This window comes from Opisthocomus hoazin, chromosome 9 (genome assembly GCF_030867145.1).
Source record: "Opisthocomus hoazin isolate bOpiHoa1 chromosome 9, bOpiHoa1.hap1, whole genome shotgun sequence".
Taxonomy (NCBI): domain Eukaryota; kingdom Metazoa; phylum Chordata; class Aves; order Opisthocomiformes; family Opisthocomidae; genus Opisthocomus; species Opisthocomus hoazin.
Genome location: NC_134422.1, coordinates 12631332 through 12654039, shown reverse-complemented (window position 1 = coordinate 12654039; position 22708 = coordinate 12631332). Strand labels below are relative to the sequence as shown.

At 41.6% G+C, this 22708-nt stretch overlaps 1 protein-coding gene across 1 annotated transcript in view; it reads right to left on the bottom strand.

Moving 5' to 3' along the window:
* Nucleotides 1-22708, bottom strand: part of MYLK (myosin light chain kinase) — a 231747-nt gene that overhangs the window by 62085 nt on the left and 146954 nt on the right. The window contains exons 15-18 of the mRNA XM_075429844.1: nt 21008-21088; nt 19759-20648; nt 7380-7496; nt 3441-3527 (exon numbers count right to left, since the gene is read on the bottom strand). Of these exons, the coding sequence (XP_075285959.1) occupies nt 3441-3527; nt 7380-7496; nt 19759-20648; nt 21008-21088 (1175 nt within the window). The remainder of the gene's footprint in view (nt 1-3440; nt 3528-7379; nt 7497-19758; nt 20649-21007; nt 21089-22708) is intronic.

Here is a 22708-nt window from a genome sequence, read left to right as displayed (position 1 = left end):
CAAGTCCCTTTACAACAGATGCTTGCAAAGCTCCCTAGAAAAATGTGGTGAGAATTTTTAGCTCAGTACTTCTGCTGCAAGGATCCATCAAACTAGAAGAACCTTATTTTGTCCACTGACTGTTCTGGCATAGCATGAAGTATGCAGTATCATAAATAATGAAAGGTTCCAATTTTCCACTGCTTCTTCTACTCTTTTATATGTGCACGGAAGAAACAGAACACTTTATTATTCTAACTCAGTAGCTTTTCACATCCACCTAGCAAAGACACAAGTGACAAACCCTAAGTCAGTACACTCAGTGAAGAACAAACCAATTCCAACATTAAAAAAAGAGGTGTCCTTCCTCCATTCTTCCTCAGGATTGATTTCACTCAGATTCAAAGCTGGATCTGTTTGTTATTCTCAGAAACATTATTATTTATTCTATTTATCACTACAGAGTTGCATTCTGCAGAGTCATAATTATTACTAAATTCTGGTGACAGAATATTAATTGTAAGCAAAAAGAAATACATCAAAATTTTCCTAGTTTGCTAGCATGGGAGCCATCTTTCTGCACACAAACACTTCAAGCATCCATTCAGAGATATTAAAGATTGAATGCTTCAAAGCTGCCTTCACAGATGCTTTTTCTGAGAATAACTGCTTATTCTAAGCTTGAGTCTAATATGTGTTGCATTTCAAAAGAGGTAATGCCCCAAATTTTACTTACTATTGGGTTTCTGTAGCTTACAAAACCCAAGCTTCCAGTAATAAAATAACTTTATCAGAATGAGCAGTCAAATGGCCTGGGTCAGAAACTACTCTCACAGTGAGACAAATTCTACAGATCAACATGTTAACAACGTTCATTCTCTTTCAGAAAAACAAAGGTATTGATCTTTGCTTTCAGGAACTAAAAGTTAATTACTTTCGTGAAGGTTTCTACTAAGGCAGAAACCAAAGATCACTTTTACTTTATCTAAAGGGAGAAAAGGCTAACATGAGTGCTAACCATGAAATTTGACTTGCACTTACAGAAAATGGAAAATACGGATTTTTTTCCCCCGACCAGTATTTCTAAAAATCACAGGGAGTATGTAGCTTCTGTACCTCATACAGTATATACTGTTGTGACTGAATTCACTATTCAAAATTCAGAATTTATTCAGTGGAATTATTAGGAATGTTTGTTCTTTATTTCTTCAGTATGACTCCTTACACTCTACTTGCCATTAAGACAGTTGATGAGTTGATGTGGCAACAAAGACTAGAAGAGATCAGAGTGAAAATTTATCTCCTGATTAGGCTGGGACACCTTACTTCACAGTTATTCTTTATTAACCTTCTTTTCAAGAGAAATACAGTAAATATGCACAAATACCTGACTTGTTAAGCCCATTCTCTTTCAGGTAAGGAACTTTAAAATCTCTGCATCTGAAAATCTCTACATCTGAAATGGTGAAGTCTGCTGGATCAGTTCTGTATATTTTTCCCTTGACAAATGTACAAACATAACACTCATTTCAGGCAGACAAATACCCACAGTCCTCAGAGACAGAGTCTGAGATGTTAAAAACCACCTGTGGAATCTCTGCAGCCAAATCCTTTTAAAATTAAATATGTATTTTTCCAAAGTTTTCCAAAAGCTCTTCCAAAGCCCAGCTTCCTAAGATTCTCTCTCGTTACCTTGATGTTTTCAGTGCAACAGGAAAGATGTTTTAGAAGTAGTTTGAAACAAGAGCTTGAGAAGTTCAGGAACTTCAAACACTGATAGAACACGCCATGAAGCAACCTTAAGAAAATGATTCACCATTTTTTTAACTTTCTTTTCCCAATCATTTCTGAAGCCAGAGTTGCTAGCTTCTGTTTTTCTACCTATATCAAATTCCCACTAAAATCAATAGCAAGACAAGCAGTGATTTCAGTAGGATATGGATCAGGTCGTATATCTATATATTTAGACTTAGTTCCCAATTCAGACTCCTGGGAAAGCTGCAATTGATAACACTGCTGGGAGGATCAGAGGAAATGTATACATTAGTGTGCAAAAAAAAATAATATTCAAAACACTATCCTGTGGAGCTTTAAATGGCTTTAAAACTGTCTTTTCTATTGATGTTCAAGAAGCAAATGATTGTTCAAGACAAGGGGCAATGGGCACAAACTGAAGCACAGGAAGTTCCGTCTGAACATGAGGAAGAACTTCTTCCCTCTGAGGGTGACGGAGCCCTGGCACAGGCTGCCCAGGGAGGTTGTGGAGTCTCCTTCTCTGGAGATATTCAAGACCCGCCTGGATGCGGTCCTGTGCAGCCTGCTGTAGGTGACCCTGCTTCAGCAGGGGGGTTGGACTAGATGACCCACAGAGGTCCCTTCCAACCCCTACTATTCTGTGATTCTGTGATTCTGTGATTCTGTGATTCTTAATTACTACTATTTACAGCATTTGAAGGTCAGGTGCAGATGTGGAGCATGTTGGTGTGACCCCTCCCACAACCCCGTAACACTGGCTGGAGGGAACGTTATAATGCTCAGCCAGCAACTCAGAAATAGCTGTAGCCCAGGGCATAGCTCTGTGTAAGTCAACAATTCCAGAAGCACAATTATTATGTGTGGTCATCAATCAGTACAAAACTGCACTGAGTCCTCTTGAAAGCAGCTAAAAATGTTCCATGTTGGAAAGTCAGATTTTTTTTTGTTTTTGTTTTTGAAAGTGCTGGATAAAATATTTCATGTTTCCATTAGAACCGTGTCTTTACATCTTTTTTAGGACTTCGCATGGTGGACCTCTTAGATAGACAATTCCAGTGTTTGATTTAAGAGATACTTGTGTCCCACGGACACTTAATTTCAAAAGTAGCAGCAGTATTAGGAATTTCTAAAGTGACATTATTCTACCGCCTTTACCATTTAAAATTTCCTCTTAGTCAAATGCATGTATGCAGAATAGCAAACATGGGAATTTATACCTGATTTGTTATTTCAGAAAACATTAAAAGCAAGTATAGCATTTAGGCTTAAACCAAGGTATATAAAATTCACGAAGCCACTCCCCATGGTCATGGAAAAAAGGACAGATTATGCTACAGGACTCTTCCATCAAGACATCTTGGTAAGACAGTATATTGTCTACACAGGACTCAACACGACTTGAAGCAAACTACTTGAGAATTTCTGTGCTCTTTGGGAGGCAGCCAAAAGTAAATCTGTGTCATAAGTTTATGGCATCATAATGGAAAACTGAGAATAGGGTGGGCTAGGTCTGAACTCACTGTTTCAGCCCTTACTTCTAATCCTCACAAGGCAAAAACTCATTTCACATGACTTGCGTGCAAGGGTGAAAGAAACAGCACAATCTTCTGATACTATGCCTGCAAACAGAAGGGAATGACCACAGAATCCCAAAGCACTCTTTTGTTGCCAGTGAAAAGGAAGTAATCAAAATCACTGTCACTTACTCTCTGTTGGCAGCACGGGGGAAAGTGTTGTCTTAGGCTTCTTGGTCTTCTTCTCCGTAGGCTTTGAGGTCTTTGTGGATGAGGAATCTGCAACCAAAACAAATAATAAAATACAAATCTTATTTAAAAATCAGTAATGAAAAAGCTTCCTATTACCATCTATTTGTTTTGGATCTTTCTGTAAAGTTAGAGGAGACTGCTGTCCTTTTGGTTTTTAAGAAAGATTCTCTGCACAGACTTGCTGGAGAATGCCACAGAGAGGGAGAAGCCCTTAGTGAAAGCAGCTGCACTGAGAACTTGACAAAGCAACCAGACAAGTGGAACCATCTAAGCTGACAGGTCTATTTTAACTTAATAGAACAAAGTACAACATGCACAAAGCTGCTTTAGGCAGTGCATGGAAGAGGGAAACAAAGGTATATTTGAAGTATCATTTCATCCAGAAGAATTTCTTGCCGCATTATTCTTCTATTCCATTGTCTATGTGATCTACATAGGTGAACACATTTTGAAAAATGGCATTTCTTCTGTATGTTTAAATCTTTCCAACAAGATATTATTACACATTGGTTCATTCCTAAATAAAAATGGCAAAAGGGACACCACAGGACACAAGTTTGATGGATTTTATTGTTCTCAAGATTGCACAGCTCATATCCAGCAACTACTCAGCACTTCAGGCTCCAGCAATAGCTGAGAGCCAATACAGGCTCTCTTCCATGTGTATCCCATATGGCATAGACACATGTACCTAGGAGGTGCAACATTTTTTCAGCAAGGTTATCCCAGACTGAGCAAGTCATATAATGCAAATCCTAATGAGCTCCATGTGTTAGATTGTTTGATCCTGACATTTCTGTTTGGAAGAAAGATCCCAAATCTGGAATATGATCTCAGCAATAGCTGTATCAATTTATAGCTTTCAAATGTTTATCCTTCAGAGGATTTGTGCACGAGATATAGCTGTTTGAAACTTAGTTACCAGAGAAAAGTTAACATAAAAGTTATGGAACAACCTAATTCTAGGTGCCAGAGCATGAAATGTAGAGGTTTCCTAGAAAGTTAACAGGGGAAGACAGAATCTCCTAGCAAACAATTCAGAGCAGAACGCTGTGCTAGATCTGAGTTCAGACACTCAGATTCTACAGACTTGTCCCTGAGCTACCTGACAACTGAAATAAAATACTCCTCCAATCTGATTTGAGTCCTTGGGGCCAAAAGGACTATAATGATATATATGGTTACTTGTTGAGTCAAAAAATCAGCATCTAGGATGCTGACAGCAGACTGAATAGAAGGGAGCAATTTTAATTGTTGTTTTAGATCATGATTGTAACATTCATCCCCTCTGCCAGTCACAGACATGGGATATCAAACGGTGTCTCTCTTAGATAGCTGGAGTTTGCTGCAGTGCCATTTCTCAAAAACCTCTTCTCAGCCACGCAAAGCAGCATGCCAATAGAGAATGGAAAATTCAGACAAGGCAGCCAGTGTCAAGGTAAGGAACGCGGTCATTCTGGTGTCCAATATTACGTGAGCAAAGAGCTCCTAACACTATGAATGACACTACCAGGGCGAGCCAGACAGCTGATGTAATGCCGTTCATGTCATCATGCAATGAATACGCCATGAGCTGACAGCCTCCCATGATCGGGACTTTGCAAGCCAAAGTCTGCCTCCAGCCTCCTAGAACATGCACTGCCCATCAGGAAATTGGAAGTGGGAAATATGCTAAGGGAGGCTTCATGAAGAAAAGCAACTACTTGAAGGAGATCAGAAGACAAAGTCAAAGGAAAAAGCACATAGGTGACTAAGACATTTAAAAGATGCCAGGGCAGCTCTGGAGAACCACTGTGTGCTAAGTTCTTGATGAGCTGATCCTTTAACCCTCTGCATCTGTGGTAGTTAAGGTGTTACAGGGTACTAGACTTCACTTAAAACCTCTTCTTGGTAATCTTCTTTGAACTTCAGTGCTGGTAAAATATATTACTTTAAACTACAGAAATATAAATGATAGCTTATTAAATATCTAAGCAGACTATGTTGTGACCACAGTATTACGGAAGGTGCCATTACAGGAAGCAATATGATTAATTCTAATTATATTTATAGTTCATTCCTTTTCCAACAACTTGAAGACTGATCCTTACTGATGGAGTTACAGGATTGTGTTCTTATCCTGTGTCATGCTACATTAGGAAAACAAATAATAGTTTCCTTTTCTAGACCTCCTGCCCCAAATACCACATCTGCAACACAGTTGTGAAGGCTTAGTACCCAAGATCTATGTTATTGGGCTTGTTGTTTAATTTTATGTTATTTTTAGTTATAATGGAAAGTATCAGAGTATTCAAGAATGAGCTCACCAGAAGGTGAGCTGATAAACAGCACATTTAGTAACTTAAAGTCTCTTCCGTAACTCAAAGTCCATGGCATTTTTTACAGTTTGTGCTCTCAACCTCATGACAAATTATTTGCCCAAGGCCAAGACTCCTTGGCAAGAGTGCAGTGTCATCAGCATGACTGAGGCTGAAAACAGGTACCTCGGTTGGCAAATTGTCCGTGTTCTAAGACTATGGCATACAAGGGTGGTTGAGCTGCTAATTTTTTTATTTTTACTCAGTCCCACTAGAAAAAAGCAAATGACCAAATGTCATTCAATGAGAAGAATTGAAAGTTCTAGACTGAGAAATGTGCCATACATAGTTCTGAGCCAGATTGGTGCCCATGCTCACACGTTGAATTCCTATGTGCTCTTAAAGAATGCACAGAGCTCAGAAGCAAATCTTCATGGGTTCAACTTACTGTTCTAAAACCCTTGTAGAAATACAGTGGGCAGCAGGAGAACATAGTTTATTCCAGAAAGCAGCCAGAGCCCTTGGCTCTATACTGTGTCTCTGCTTATGCTCCTTTATGGTAGACAATGATTTGTGTATTGACCAAAAAGCGCAGGAGGGAAGGAGGCAGAGTTCTTTTTCTTGTATGAAGTTCATAGGACAGTTGATCTGCTCGAGAGTAAGAAGGCTCTGCAGAGGGATATGAACAGACTGGATTGATGGGCTGAGGTCAGTCGTCTGAGGCTCAACAAGGCCAAGTGCCAAGTTCTGCACAACAACTCCATGCAATGCTACAGGCTTGGGGAGAAGTGGCTGGAAAGCTGCCTGGCAGAAAGGGACCTGACGGTACTGGTCAACATCCTCCTGAACATAAGCCAGCAGTGTGCCCAGGTGGCCAAGAAGGCCAACAGCTTCCTGGCTTGTATCATGAATAGTGTGGCCAGCAGGAGTAGGGAAGTGATGGTACCCCTGTACTCGGTACTGGTGAGACCACACCTCGAGTGCTGTCTTCAGTTCTGGGCCCCTCACTACTAGACAGACATTGAGGTGCTGGAGCCTGTCCAGAGAAGAGCAGCGAGGCTGGTGAGGGTTCTGGAGAACAAGTCTTGTGAGGAACGGCTGAGGGAACTGGGGCTGTTTAGTCTGGAGAAGAGGAGGCTGAGGGGAGACCTTATCACTCTCTACGACTACCTGAAAGGAGATTGCATTGAGGCGAGTGTTGGTCTCTTCTCCCAAGTAACTAGTGACAATACAAGAGGATGAGAGGAAATGGCCTGAAGTTGCATCAGGGGAGGTTTAGATTGGATATTAGGAAAAATTTCTTTACTGAAAGAGTGGTCAGACATTGGAATAGGCTGCCCAGGGAAGTGGTGGAGTCACCATCCCTGGAGATGTTCAAAAAACGTGTAGAAGTGGCACCTCAGAACATGGTTTAGTAGGCATGGTGGTGATGGGTTGATGGTTGAACTTGATGATTTTAGTGGTCTTTTCCAATGTTAATGATTCTGTGATTCTATGATTCATAAAGAGTGGTATTGGGAAATAAAGGGGGGAAGGAGGAAGTTCTAAGGAAGTGTTTTCCCATATCCAGCCAAGTACTTACCTTCTACCAGCACTTTGCAAGCACATTCAGCTTTTCCTGCTGCATTCTCAGCTAGGCATTTATATTCGCCCCCATCTTCAGGCATGGCCTTCTCAATGGTAAGTGAACACAGTGTCCCTAATACAAAGGAAGGAGAGATGAAATGGATGTTATACTGCAGTTCACAAAAACCTTAGTGCTATTAAGGAACAAAATGCATCAAGTGATCCAATCCTTTACTACAGGTGATCTTCACTGCTAGAAAATGATGTTTTGTCCTTAAAAATTCAACATCAGAATTGGAACTTTATTAATGCTAAATAAAAAAACCCACATTGATAGATAAATTTAATCTTATTGCTGTTCCCTAGGATACTCAAAGCTGTCCCTGCAGCCCTAAAGTGGTTAATGGATGAGGATAGAGAAGACCCAGAGCAGAATCTCTGCTTCTGTCCTTTGTCTTATAGCAGGGATAAGAAATCCTCACTCTGATGATCTTTTCCCAAAAGTGCTAGTAGTGTAGGACTGTAAATAAGAGGGCATCTGTCAAGTGACCATCTACAATATTTTGATTCTGCCTTATCTCTAACTATCCCAGGAGCACCCACGTGTGAAAGCAGAACTTCAGCTTAGTGCCCAAGTTTAAAGATGACAGAGTCATTTTCTTTTTGCTTTAATTACTCAGAGAACAAGTGTCTGATATTGTAAAACATCTTTTAGAAAGTCCAATATATCAGTGGCAATCAAATTAGTCACTGTAAAAAATCCATTTCTTTTTAAACAAAAAAGCAAAATTTGACTTCATTGGGTTTGCAGAAACAGGATGCAACATAAGCTCTATAGTTACCAAGGGAAGCTTGGTATGACCCAAGGGAAATACATTTCCTCTTAGAAAATAATACTCTGTGAACTAAAACAGAAGCTGTTCCCAGTAGCTGGGGGATGAGGAAGGAGAACTGTGGTTTACCTAATCCCTTAGGTTCACTTGCATTGCTTGGAACAGTGAAGTACTTTGCTCCCTAGGGAGAATCTCAGTTAAAACACTCCGGACTTTCCCCTTCCAAATATCCCTCATTAAGTGAGGATGAAGTGTGGGCTTACTTTCTCCTTCCTCACTGGGAAGCCTGGCCTGTCCCCCACACACAGCCTGAGACATTGTGCACGTCCAGCCTTTGCCGTTAGCCTGTCCAGAATGCTTCCACCCTCCTCTTACTTCAGCCACAGTAATACATTCTCCCCTTCCTCCATTTACCTTTCTCAGTCTTTCCTAATTAATGGCAAAATTGTATAGATGATCTTTGTTTGACACTTTGTCTGTGTCCTGACACGTAAGGAAATTTCCCAGGACCTCTTGCTGTTTGCCACCTTTCTGTTGACTGGAGGCTGCCTTCTGCCTTCCAGAGCGCCTGATCCCAGACTCCCCATCAAATATATCCCTTGTGATGTGGGAGGTGGCACAGGCACAGGTGACACTGGTCCTTCAAAAGGACCGCGAAAGGTCTTTGAAAAGAATAGCCCTCTATTAGAAGAATTTTGAGAGTTTACTGGCTCCCCTTGGAGACTAGACCTCACTTCTGACATGGCAATTATGATTTTGGCATTCAGATTTTTCCTCACTGTAAAACTGGATGTTATTATTCAAGATAAATCTTATGAAAAACATTCAAATGGTTCTCAACAAATCTGGTTTGCCAGACATACACAAGGGTTAGAAGAAAATTAATTTTTCCCACCTCCTTATCCTCCACAAAATCAAGAACCTCTAAATAATGACAATTTCCCCCCTGAGAAAGAATATGAAAACTATCTCAGAAGAGAACTGACCCCTCACTCACATGTGCTCAGGCAACCACAGGGTGAAAAGAAAAGCCACGTGCCTTCCCTGAGGCAACTCAGCTCCATGAGTCAGGCTGAGCCAAAAATGTCACGAGCTGCAGTTCCATTCCAAATGGAGAAGGGACACTAGAAAAGTATTCTTGCAGGCATCTAGCAAATATAAATTCATGTGTCTCTGCTGTTTAAAGAGACAACTGGACAGCAAGCCAAAGATAATTTCCAGTCTAAAAAATTGTATAAATCTATGTAACATGATTAAAAACCAAACAGGCAAAACCTGATGCGATTTCATGAGGACAGGAAACTCCCCAATAGGCCTATGTTCTGTGATCTAGAGCTACAGTCAATTCCCGGGGCTAGAAAGCCAAATGTCTTTCAAGGAAGTATTTGGTATTTCCTCTGCAAAAACCCTTCATGACCTGAAACAAGTTTATTTTCTCATAACTGCAAGAAAGCCCAGACTGATTACTCCAGTTGGGTATTCTGAATCCTGGCACTTCACGAGTCCCAGTTAACTAAAAGAATTTGCTATCACTTTTGTTCCCCCATCCCTCTACTTTGTTTTTAGGAACCAGCCCATAGACAGTCTTCAAAACGTTATCACCAAGGGCAGGATTGGAGTAAACATGAATACTGGGATCTTCCACTTAGACATCGAAACTGGTGCAGCTCTAGAAAAGACCTTAACAGCCACAGAAGCTGACAGTTTACTGGAGGCTCTTGTTTAGATACACAAAACCTTTCCCTTGCATTTTGAGCTATTAAAGGATTTTCTGACTTACTCAAAAATAGTGCAAGCCAGTTTAAAATATCTCTAGGCTTCTGCATTCTTTCCATGAAACTCCACAGAAAGTCAACTTCAGATGTAAAACAAATACACAAACCAACAGAAAACAGCTCCTAAGTCTAATTCCCTGCAGTGTTATCTGACTGGCCAACCTGTGGACTCCTATCAGTGATGCAGACTGAAATTTGTGTATTCTTCATTTGTATCGCATGGGATAAAGAAGTACTATGGAGTATTTAGGCAATATTAGTACATACTAGTCCATGAGAAATTGTGCCTAGCAACCATAACATATTTGTTAAGGAACTCATTGGCCCACTGGTGTTAATTTTCTAATAAATCACAAATTGTCTGGGGAAGTGCAAATGTGTGCTATTGTCATAGTCATGTTCAAAAATAGCAAGTGGGTTGACCTGGAAATTATTGACTACAGTTACACTGACAACAGGCAAAGTAGTGAAAAAAACTCACAGAAGTTTCAGAGAAGAAAATTTGTCAATTAGTGCTAATTGATGGAGTTTTAAGGAAAACAATGTAAGAACCCTACTTTCATTATTCATGAGATTACACATTTAACTGGCAAACGTATCTGTATAAAGGCAATTTTCTTAGTCTGTACTGAAATATTTGTGTTATCTCAAATTATTCTGCTTGTAATTAGTGATATATTACTATATTAATGACTTTCATGTTAGGAAGCATTAGAGCTGCCAAAGTAAAGACTTCACGAAGAAGGTGACAAGAGGAAATCACCACTTAGTCTGTTTCTGATGCATTTCCTTTGTGATCAGACTAGGACCAAAGTTACTCAATATTTTAATCTGTGATGTAGAAGTATTCATAATTTAATGCTGATAAACTTACAGATGGTAGAAAGAATGTTAGAAAGGGAAAAGACAGAAAGAGAGAGAAAACAGGGCAGTCCTCATAAACGAACTCATTTACTCGTTAAGCTGAGTCCTATTCACTCAAAGAAAATGGGGCTTAAGATAGTGAAATGACAAGCATTCACGGACAGCAAGGGATGCTCTATTTTCAGGAGGTTTAAAGGGTTAATACAGAAGTAACAAACATGAGCTCCACTGTTGTGAGGTAGAAAGAGGACCAGTGGCCTCCAGTAAGTACAGCAATAGGAAGGTGACCTCCATCTCACTGATGCTGATACCAACATATGGTTCTGCTGCCTATTTTCTAAATCTGATAATTGTTATGCGTTTGTGTGGTAAGGTGTTGGCAGTGGAGGGGCTATAGGGGTGGCTTCTTCGAGAAGTTGTGAGAAGCTTCCCCCATGTCTGATAAAGCCAGTGCCAGCCAGCTCTAAGACGGACCCACTGCTGGCCAAGGCCAAGCCAATTAGCAATGGTGGTAGCACCTCTGTGGTAAAATAGTTAAGAAAGGGAAGAGAAAAAAAATACTACGGGGAGATAGCAGTTAGAGAGAGGAATGAGATGAAGTGAGAGAAACAACTCTGCAGACACCAAGGTCAGTGAAGAAGAAGGGGGAGGAGGTGCTCAAGATGCCGGAGCAGACACCCTTCCCTTGCAACTCGTGCTGAAGACCATGGTGAGGCAGGTTGTTCCCCTGCAGTTCATGGAGGTCCACGGTGGAGCAGATATCCACCTGTAGCCTGTAGAAGGGACCCCATGCCGGACCAGGTGGATGCCTGAAGGAAGCTGTGACCCCGTAGGGAGCCCGCGTTTGAGCAGGCTCCTGCCAGGACCTGTGGACCCATGGAGAGAGGAGTCCATGCCGGAGCAGGTTTGCTGGCAGGGCTTGTGACCCCATGGGGACCCACGCTGGAGCAGCCTGTTCCTGAAGGACTGCACCCCGTGGGAAGGACCCGTGCTGCGGCAGTTCGTGAAGAGCTGGATAAGTTTGTGGAGAACTGTCTCCTGTAAGAGGGAGCTCATGCTGGAGCAGGGGAAGAGTGTGAAGAGTCTTCCCCTTGAGAAGGAAGGAGTGGCAGAGACGTGCAATGAACTGACCGTAACCGCCACTCCCTGTTCCACTTCGTCGCTTGGGGGGAGGAGGGAGAGAAATGGGAGTGAAGTTGAGCCCGAGAAGAAGGAAGGGGTGGGGGAAAGGTGTTTTAAGAAAAATTGAATGGTACGATGGACTGCTAAAAACCACTGAGATCAATGGGGGGTGGGACTTTCAAAAACTGGGATACTCATTTAGCAAAGGCCACCTGGTTGGTTAACACTAGAGGATCCACGAACTGGGCTGGCCCTGTCCAATCAAAACCTCAGCGCCCTGCAGAAGGGGATAAAGTCCCCATAGTGCACAAGAGGAATATGTTAGGGAAGACAGTCTGGGTTAGTCCTGCCTCAGGCAAAGGTAAACCTGTCCATGGGATTGCTTTTGCTCAAGGACCTGGGTGCACCAGGTGAGTGATGCAAAAGGATGGGGAATTCTGATGTGTACCTCATGGGGATTTGATCTTGGGCGAGAATAGTCAATAAAACGAAATTGTATGATGTTAACCGCTAAATGACCCTATCACTGTCTGTTATCACTACTATCGTTGTTATATGTTATATAAAGAATATTACAGTCAGAATCACCCAAACTAATGGAGGGTGGACTTTGACGAAACCTAGCAGAGCACAGCGGTGATGGGACTGGACCTGGCTTCAACAACTGGCACCCAACAACTTCGTCAAGATCGACATATTCAACCTGCAGATTGTGGGCACGGGCCGCATGAGATACACCAGCCATGAGCTCCGGATGCAGCATGCAACTGCCCATCACCACACATCAGCTCTCCTGCCCTGAAAGACTGCTGCAACAGATGGACCCCAACACCATACACTAAATGAACTCAACAGACTTTTTAGAGGGATGGTCTGTAAACTAAGGAAATTATATTTATGCGTGTGTATATATATACACATACAAACTCAGAAGAAGTGCTAGTAAAGTGTGGACCCAGGGCATGGCATAGATGGTATAGAAGAACTGGTGGATAATGTCCTGGGTTCAGCTGGGATAGAGTTAATTTTCACAAGAAGCTGGTTGGGCTGACCCAAACAGCTAATCCATTGGGATATTCTATACCATGTGATGCCATGCTCAGTATTTAAGTGGGGAGCTGGCTGGAGAGGCTTTTGGCTACTCAGAAGCAAGGTGAGCAATGGGTGGTGAGAACACTGCATGACGTAAATGCTTTTTATCAGTATTATTGCTTGCTGTTTTCTTCTCTCTTTGCCATTCTGTTAAACTCTTCTCATCCCAAACCATGTGTTTTTTTGCCTTTTTTCCTTCTGATTCTCCTCCCCATCCCACTGGGGAGGGGGAAAGAGTGAGAGAGTAATTGCGTGGTTCTTTGTTGCAAATTGAGGCAAAACCACAATACTAAACCAAGAAACAGCAACTGAAAAGGAGGTATTAAAAAGAAAAACAGATCAAAACAAAACAATCCCAAGCCTCCAATGGCTGGATAAAATGTATTATGGAGAGAAAGGTAGTAAGAGCTTGACTTGTCAAGTTTTGGAAAAAAGAGAGATAGAGGTATCTTGGTTACAGTCAACACCAATTTATCAAGTACAAATGGGCTCTTTAGCTTAGCAGAGGAAGGAAACAAGTGTATGGAAGAAGAAACCAGATAAATTCAATTTAGAAATAAGACATTGCTTTTTTTCTTGATTTAAAATCAAAACACTTATAAGAATACTTAGTGCAATAAATTACCAGAGATTATAACAAATATCTCTTTTTTGCTATATTTAAACCAACACTACATGTGTTTCTGGAAGAAGGAAGATTCAGACAAAAATGGCAGTACAGATGGAAATTTTGGGGCGTGTGACAAACATGGAGTTGTGTCAGAACTGATGCTCAGATGATATCCTTAGCCTTAAACTTTCTGAAGAAGATTTTTTTAAGCTGCAGAATCCATCTACTTTCAGCAGTACATAGAGTTGTGTTAATTACACACCAAACTCTTGCTCAAAGTCAATTAAAAAAAATCAAGAAAGTCATGGCAGATCCTAGTTAAACTGACAGACACAGACTTGCACAACTGATAGGAAGATTTAGGAGTTATGTTAAGTCACAAGAAAGTTGTTAAGGCATTATTGCTAACAAGATTACCAACTCTTTATGCTGCCAAGACACTTAGGAAGAAAAAAATGCTGTCTTACACAAAGCAATACAAATTCTGGGCATTTTCTGAGCTACACCATCACTGCTACCTGAGCCCACATTAAGTAGTTCCTCTTCAATCTATATAGTCACATGGTACTAAACCTAGCCAAAAAAAACAGAGCAAGCTGATTTAAAAAATGGCAAGTTTGCCAGTTTTGACATATATCACTGTGTACCTCAATTCTCCAGTCTAGTAAGGATGCCAGCTTCCAAAGCCCTTTCACTGTCATCTTCTAGAACAAATTTTGTAACCATGCAAAAATGCAAGAGTGAGTCACAGAGCAGGACACTAGCACAGGGCACTGCTGTGCCAAGTACTATACAAATGTAAGACAAAATGGTTCCTGCTCTGAAGAGTTCACCGTGTGAGGAAGCTTCTTCTGCTCAGTCCTTATATGTCTAACTCCACTGTAATCTCTGCTAGAGCCTTCTTAAAATTCTTTTTTCCAAACAAAAAGCCCCCCGTAACCTCAAAGAATTCCTTTATATTAAAATTAATTGCCTCTTAACCATACACCACATAACCTGCCCATATAAATGCATAATGCTCTTATTTATGAGTATCCTCTTTTGCTTATTTGTTACAGTTACTATTTGAGACTTCATAGGCAAAACCCACATTAATATCTATCCCAGGAATGTAGATAACCACACTCTGACAAGTGTTTAAAAGAAGAAAAATATAAAATCAAAGCATTAATAAACTCCTACCAAGCCAGACATGTTTGTAAAAGAAAAATGGTGTAAGAGCTCACTTTGTCATAGAAATGATATTTTAGGCAACAAACCACTCATGCCAATCTACTGACAGAATACTATTCAGGGAATTATTAAAAGAAAGGGAGAAAAAAGTACTGATGTTCATGATTTCAGAGGGAAACAAAACAGTATTAATAGTTAAAATGTAAAAAGGAAGGAATGAGATTGATCTTAGATATGTTGTGATTATGACATTCAGTAAAATGCTGCCCAGATTCTGACTTCTAATTGCTCATGTAAACTTAACCCTGGGATAAAAGAATACATTTCAAGCCCCAGATTAACTGCTAGAATACAGCACAAATACTGCATAAATATGCCTGAAGATGAGTCTTGTTTGGAGCAAGATTTAATTTTGCCTTTGCCAAAGACCTTACCAATCAGTGATTATTGTGATCCTGGTGTTTGAATTCAGGCTTCTCTGATGGTTCAGAAGAGGGGCTAACACCCCTCCTTCTCTTCAACGCTAATGGCTAAACTGCTTTGGACAGGCAATGTAGTGTCAGCCTCTTCAAACACAGAGGAGACGTATGAATAGAGTTGCTTCTAACAGGTAAAGGCCCTTACTATCAGGTAGGACAAACATGCTACAGAAAGTTACTTTCAGCGAGTGACTACATAAAGGGACTAGGTAGTCTGCCTATCCTGTGAACTTGTTACACACAAGTATAGTTTTAATCTACACTTAATGGCCAAATATGCCACTTGTTTTATCAGGTCGGCATGTTCCTAAAACCAGACTTTATGTATTTCCCTTCACAATATATTTGGCATCAGATCAGCAAACTGCTGTGTCTTTTTGTTTTCTGGCAATGATAGAGAGGGTTAATTTAATTTCCGAAAGACAAAAACATGGCATTCTGCAGGTTCACGTGCTACACTGAACAGTTTGTGGGCCAGTAGCCCATACCAGGATCGGCTTGTAGTATGATAAGAAGCAGATCAACATGTCTCACTCTAGATAGAGGATTTTCCTCTATCCAACTCAGTAAAAACAAGGTAGTTATTCTTCTGTGACATACCTCTGGATAATTTTCCACACATGAGAATCAGTGGTGACCACCAAACACCATGGCAGCACAAAACCAGTCGGTGAAACAGCTAAGAATAGACTCAGTCTATCCACTTCCATAGTGGATGTTGTTGCTGAACACAGAAGGAGCAAAGTCATTGTGAAGGAATAAAAAATGGCTTTGCAAGATCTAAGCTCATTAATGTGAGCTAGGTCTGTTTTCTCTGAATTCCTCTCCTTCCCCACAGACTAAACTTTCTTTCAGATGAGGACGACTCTAGGGGATTATCTCCAGAGCCCATTAAGCGCTGCTCCAGGGTTGGCCAAAGGCACTGCTCTTGAAGGACACGACACCTAAGGGCATGATGAAGCTGCCTTTTCAGTGTTTGGGGTAAAAGATAGAATCTGGGATTTTGGCACTGGGCTGCTGAGTACTGCATCCAGTTTCATTGTTGCTTTTTCTGCTTAAAGCTGCTCCAAACACTTTCTGTGAGACTAATCCATACAGTTTCTCTATTGAACAGTATTTCTTGATGTTCATCCTGAATTTGTTATTTCTCAGTTCTAGTCTGTAGCTCTAATTATTCCTTCTCCTACCTTGGTTCCTTCAACTGGTGGACGACAGGTTAACCATGAGCCAGCAGTGTGCCCTGGCTGCCAAGAAGGCCAGTGGCATCCTGGGGTGCATTAGGAGGAGTGTGGCCAGCAGGTTGAGGGAGGTTCTCCTTCCCCGCTACACTGCCCTAGTGAGGCCTCATCTGGAGTACTCTGTCCAGTTCTGGGCTCCCCAGTTCAAGAAAGATGAAGAGCTACTGGAGAGAGTCCAGCGGAGGGCTACAAGGATGATGAGGGGACAGGAACATCTCTCCTGTGAGGGGAGGCTGAGCGAGCTGGGCTTGTTCAGCCTGAAGAAGAGAAGGCTGCGAGGGGACCTAATATATACTTACAAATATCTGAAGGGTGGGATGTCAGGAGGATGGGGCCAAGCTCTTTTCAGTGGTGCCCAGCGACAGGACACGGGGCAATGGGCACAAACTGAAGCACAGGAAGTTCCGTCTGAACATGAGGAAGAACTTCTTCCCTCTGAGGGTGACGGAGCCCTGGAACAGGCTGCCCAGGGAGGTTGTGGAGTCTCCTTCTCTGGAGATATTCAAGACCTGCCTGGACAAGGTCCTCTGCAGCCTGCTGTAGGTGACCCTGCTTCGGCAGGAGGGTTGGACTAGATGACCCACAGAGGTCCCTTCCAACCCCGAACATTCTGTGATTCTGTGAACTATTTATGTGTTCCTAATCAGGGGAAAAGAGAAAAATCAATCTCTAAGAAAACTGGAATTTACTTACAGTAGGTATCATGCATACTTAGTTAATAACAGTTGGCATAAAAGCATCGCACAGGGGGAGAGCAGCAACACATTGTTCTCCAAGTGCCAAAGCCAGCAGGTATTATCAGGAAAAAACCTAAACTGCCCATCATGCAATGCATCTCTTCAGTGTACCAGAGGGTATGTAATAAGGTTTTAAAAAAATAGTTCTAATCCTCATTCCATTTCTTTCCATTAAAGGACAAAACTGCAGCATTTACTTCCCTGTGTAATATTTTTTTCTAAGATCCACTGCAAATATGTGCAAAAAATAGCATAACTTTGAAGCACCGATAAAACTGACTACCTAAGCACGATACTAGTGTAGTAATGCAGGTACAACTCAAATGTAAGGACAGTCTCTTCACTCCCTGCAAGAAGCTGTCCTGAAACATTGGATTTCTTATCCAGTGGTGACCTTCGTTCCTCACCTCAGTGGAAAGCACTGCTGAAGTGTGACATCCTGACAAAATGCCAGCTCTGGGGTTTTGTGACCAAGAGTGTCCCCTATCCCAAACAAACTGGGTAAGTCACATGTCCTGCTCAGGCAGGTGGTAGAGCATTTCTGTACATGAGGACCACTTCATTGTAAGCACAACTACACTGATTTTCAGCTCCACGATAGTGATTTTATAAAGTAAATATGCATTGGGGGATTGTAACAGTCAATTACACAGGTTATTTCAGTCAAGAAAACAGCTTTCTGCAGCACCACAACACTAAAGTTTCAGGACTTTAGGAAGCTCCACCATAGCTCAGAAGCTTTGATACAGAGATGAGGTCCATCTGATGTACTTTGATAGCAGACATGACACTTTGAGATGCAGAATTTCTTTTCACTCTGAGAAACTCCAAGAAAACTCTTGAAATCTTGCTTCCAGTGTAAGGCTAATTAAATTGCAGTCTCCCACCTTCCTCATCCTGTCAGCCCTTTTTACCAGGATGGCATCTCCACCAGTCAACTTTTTCTTATGTACATGACAGTTACCCCTATTCTATACAGTCGTCTCTGCTGAAAATCATCATGTACTCATAAATAAATTTTTCACGCTACTTCAGCCTTTTTTAGGGTGATGAAACCCTGGCATGTATTGCCCAGAGAGGTGGTAGATGCCCCATCCCTGGAAACATTCAAGGCCAGGTTGGATGGGGCTCTGAGCAACCTGGTCTAGTGGTAGATGTCCCTGCTCATTGCAGGGGGCGTTGGGCTAGATGGCCTTTAAATGTCCCTTCCTACCCAAACCATTCTGATTCAGACACATGCCAGACACAACGCACCTGCTACCACTTTCCTCTCTCCACCTACTTACTATGGCATCCCCTTAATATAGTACTCTGGTATCTTTTTTTTCCCCCACCCTATCTGAAGGAAATGCTGTTTCTGACTGCATCCACTTTAATGCATCCACTCCTCATGTGGAGGAGTGCTAATGGATGCACTGCATCCACTCCTCATGTTTCAGTGCTTGGAACGGTGTACAAGGATTCACTTCTTGTCGTGATCCATTGCGCATATTCATTTGGTTCTCATTTAATAACATTGAAAATAGTCTGGATTAAATGAAGAAAGATTGACAATTAAGAGTGCAGACCCCTGTGTCAAGCTGCAATTCTTACTGCGAACGTGAACTTTTTTACTACAACGTGCAAGACAGTGTCATTCTCCGTATAATTCCCTCAGTGTTCTATGAAACAAATATGAACTAAAGAAGTTTTTTTTGTATTATGAGATATTGTCCCTATTTTTGTCCCAAGTAAAATGTATTTTTTCTGAATACAATATGAACTTTCTCACAAAACCAGTTTGATTATCTAGAATGTGGAATATAAATTACTCAATTTGACAACAGTAAGTGTTCTCTCTGAGGACTTTTACCAAACTCTGTACTGTTTTGGTATTAGTTACAAGTTGTCAGGCCAGGGGGGTTCAAATATTTCAGTGTCTGTACAGGCAAGAAAAGCATCTGTGGTGGGGCACTAAATACGCTGGAAATCAGTTCTCAACTCTGATCGTAACTATGTAGTGCTGTTGTAGTAATTTATTTGTGTAACACAACCCCTCTTTGCTTCTGTGTTTCTTATTGCAATAAAAAGCCTGAAATATTAAACATAGAGAAGAATTAAATCAGAGTTTGTAAACCAGCAATAATATTATTCTGTTTTCAATGTTGTAAATCCTTAAAATTCAGCTGAAATAAACGTCATGTACCAGCTCCTTAAACAGTGCTAGCAATGTAAACAGCATTTAAAAATGCTAGAAGTTTGACTTTATAAAAAATACATCTGCAGGCTGTTAAATGAGAATCTGCAGGAAATGTCAAACAATACTGTTCCTTGTGCACTCCACTGAAATAACAAGAAAGTTGCATCTGGAAACAATTACTGGCACAGGACTTCAATAAAGTATTGCGTTACCTTTAATCAACTAAATATTATTAATCAAGAGCCAGGTAAAACAGTGTGCCATTCAGCTGGCTTGTAATTCAATTAGTTTACCTTCTTGGGAGACGACAATGGACTTTGATGATTTGATGGTTTTGCTGTCTAGAGTCCAGGTAACAGCTGCAGGGGGATCAGAGGAAATCCGACATTGTAAGACCAATTTTTCACCACTGACTACTTGAGCATCCTGAAGCTTCTCTGTAAAGGAGGGTGCTGTTGCTTTGCTTGCTGGTGGTTTGCTTGCTGGTGCTTTGTTTTCAGCTTTTTTCCCAATTATTCCGCCATCCACCACTGCGCACCCATGTTCACAGTTTCTGTCATTCTTCTCTTCTTTTTTCACTGCTGGTTTGGCAACAGGGGCTTGAGAATTGGGGGTCGCATTCTGGGCTTCAGAATTGTTGCGGGCATTTGGTGCTGGGGTGCTAGCGCTGCCATTCTCTGCAGGTGGCTTTTTCTTTGAGCCCAGCACAGATCTGAAATCTGTGACAGCTGGTTTAGGAGGTGGCACCTTCTCTGGCAGTGGGGTTTTCGGGGTGCCTTTCTTGGCCAGCACAGAGCGGAAGTCCACCTGCTGAGGAGCATGAACTTTCCTTTCCTCCTCTGATAAGGTCTTGGGTTTGACCTGCCGCTGCAGGTTTGCTCGGAAGTCCATTTGCTCGGCTGGGATTTCTTTCAGTTCCTCCTCAGAAAAACTTTTGGTACTGACTTTCTTGCCTAAAATGTCACGGAAATCAAGTTGCTCAGCTTCCTGCTGCCTCAGGCTCTCCTCTGTGTGCTCCCGAGTTTCCACTCGTCTCTTCAGCACACCTCGGACGTCTTCCTGCTCTTCCTCAGCTGCTCTGGTTTCACTGCTGTTGTTTTTGAAGCCACTTGTTCTACCAAATATTAGTTTACCATGATCTCCACCATCTCTTCGCTCTCCAGAGCTTGCTGGTTCCCTCCCACTATGATCCGAAAAAGAAAAGAAAGAGAGAGCCAGGAAAGGGGCTGGTTTAAAAATGTCAGGGAATAATCTCAGAGCAGGAACAAAATGTGTTTATAGAAGGGGAGGTTGATTAGAGGAGCACACTCCATTAGTTTATTGCATCAATGATGACTTCAGGAGCCATATAAGGGCACAAACAAAAAAGATCTTCTCTACTCTGGCTTGGTACAATGTGCTTAGCCTGTATGATGAAAACAATTTGTTGGGTCACATTTGGGGATTAGGTTGAACAGCAGCCAGCCTGGGTCTGTAAGGGCAGGGAATTAACGGAGCAAAAAATAGAACCCACCCATGCAAGTCCCTGGGAAAAATACTCACTCTCTGAGCATTTCTGTTCTGGAAGCTGAACTCTCCCGCAGCATCAGAGACACCTGGCAGCTGCATTCTCCAACTTGGTTCCTGAAATATTTAAGTGAAATCAGAAAAGCAGAGGTTTCTCCCTTCAAAACTGTAACTTGCCTGAGCTAAGTGAATGTATGTTGCACTAAAGCAGCTGAAACCCAGTGTGGCATCCTCCTTTCCTGTACACAGCATTGTGGTGGTTGACTGAGTGGATGTGGTCCCTTTCTGTTTTGAGCCAAGATATCTCAAATAGCTTTTACTGATCTGTTGCTGTCTACACTGGGAACAACATACTCCCTGAACAAAAATCAAAGGAATTTACAGAATGAAACGGCTGCAAACAAACAAGCTAAAGGAAAACAAATAACAGAAGCTACAAAATCAAGGCAGAGGAAGGGGCTATTTTGCAGTTGAAAATCTTTCCAACTGCCTACTGTTTATTTATTCAAACCCAAGCTTAAATTTTCTAATGTTAAGATCTTAAAAGCAGGGTCTCATTTCCTTCCCTCCCCCCCAGCCCAACCAATCAGCAAAACCCATCTACATGGATTGCTCCAGCCTGTACATGTTTATATTAAAAAACATAAAAGTGTCACCATATATGGTGCTGAGTACTTATTCTTCCTTTTGCAGAGGAATACCACGGATGCCTTCTGGAAAGGGCTCCCATTAAAGAATTCATTTAAAGTGCTCCCCCCACCCCCGCTGCTCCCTCCCTCCCGCAGATATATATCATTCTTCTAGCCCAAATCAGCTCTTCTCCATTTAATACAGGAGATGCCAAAAGCAAAATTTAACTCCCCCAGGGAAGCAGTTGTGTAACTATTGCCACTGCTCCCCCGAACTGCTATTAAAAAAACAGACTTCAAGCCATCAAGGACTACAGATATCTTTTACTAGTGAAAACACTTTCATCCTTCCCAGTTCAAGTATAAGCTTTTAAACAGACTACAAACTCCTGGATGATTTTTGTTTATCAAACAAAACTAATTTTTGCTACTGCAAACATTTCCTGGACATGAACAAAACGCATGTGGGACAAGACTTGCTAGATAAGAACACCTTCATGTCCACTTTGCCCTGAAGGTTAAAGCACAGACTCAGGAGTCCCCTTCTGTCAGTTTGCCTGTCTGACATATTGTCTGGCCTGGTTTTTAAACAGTGCATGGAAATGCATTCCTAGATATGGTTCTGTTCGGGTGAGTAAGCTATAATTTCACCCATTTGCAACTTGCAATGAAGTCACCCAGTAGGCAAGGCATTAACACAGATGCAGCACTAAGTTATGTCTTTATAACAGCAATTAGTGCCATCACCTTTTCAGATGGAATTTCCTTGCTTTAGTAAACGAAATAGTGGAGCAGCCTAATATGAATATCAAGCCCTTAATGCCAAGAAGAAATTGGTGGGGTTGACCAAAGTAACAGTAACTGGATTGTAAAGTAAAGGCCCTGCTGGTAGGAACGCATCTTATTTGACCTTAAAACCATTAACAACAAGAAGCCATAGAAATGGTTTCAACACTTTATACCCAGCAAGTCAGAGTATGTACACTATAAACTGTTATTGAAGACAATCCACAAGGACAGCGCTGAAAGCCACAACCCTAATTCCCTGCTATACAAAAGACTAGAGAACATCTGAGTAAAAACTGTCCAAATGGGAGGAGAATATCCA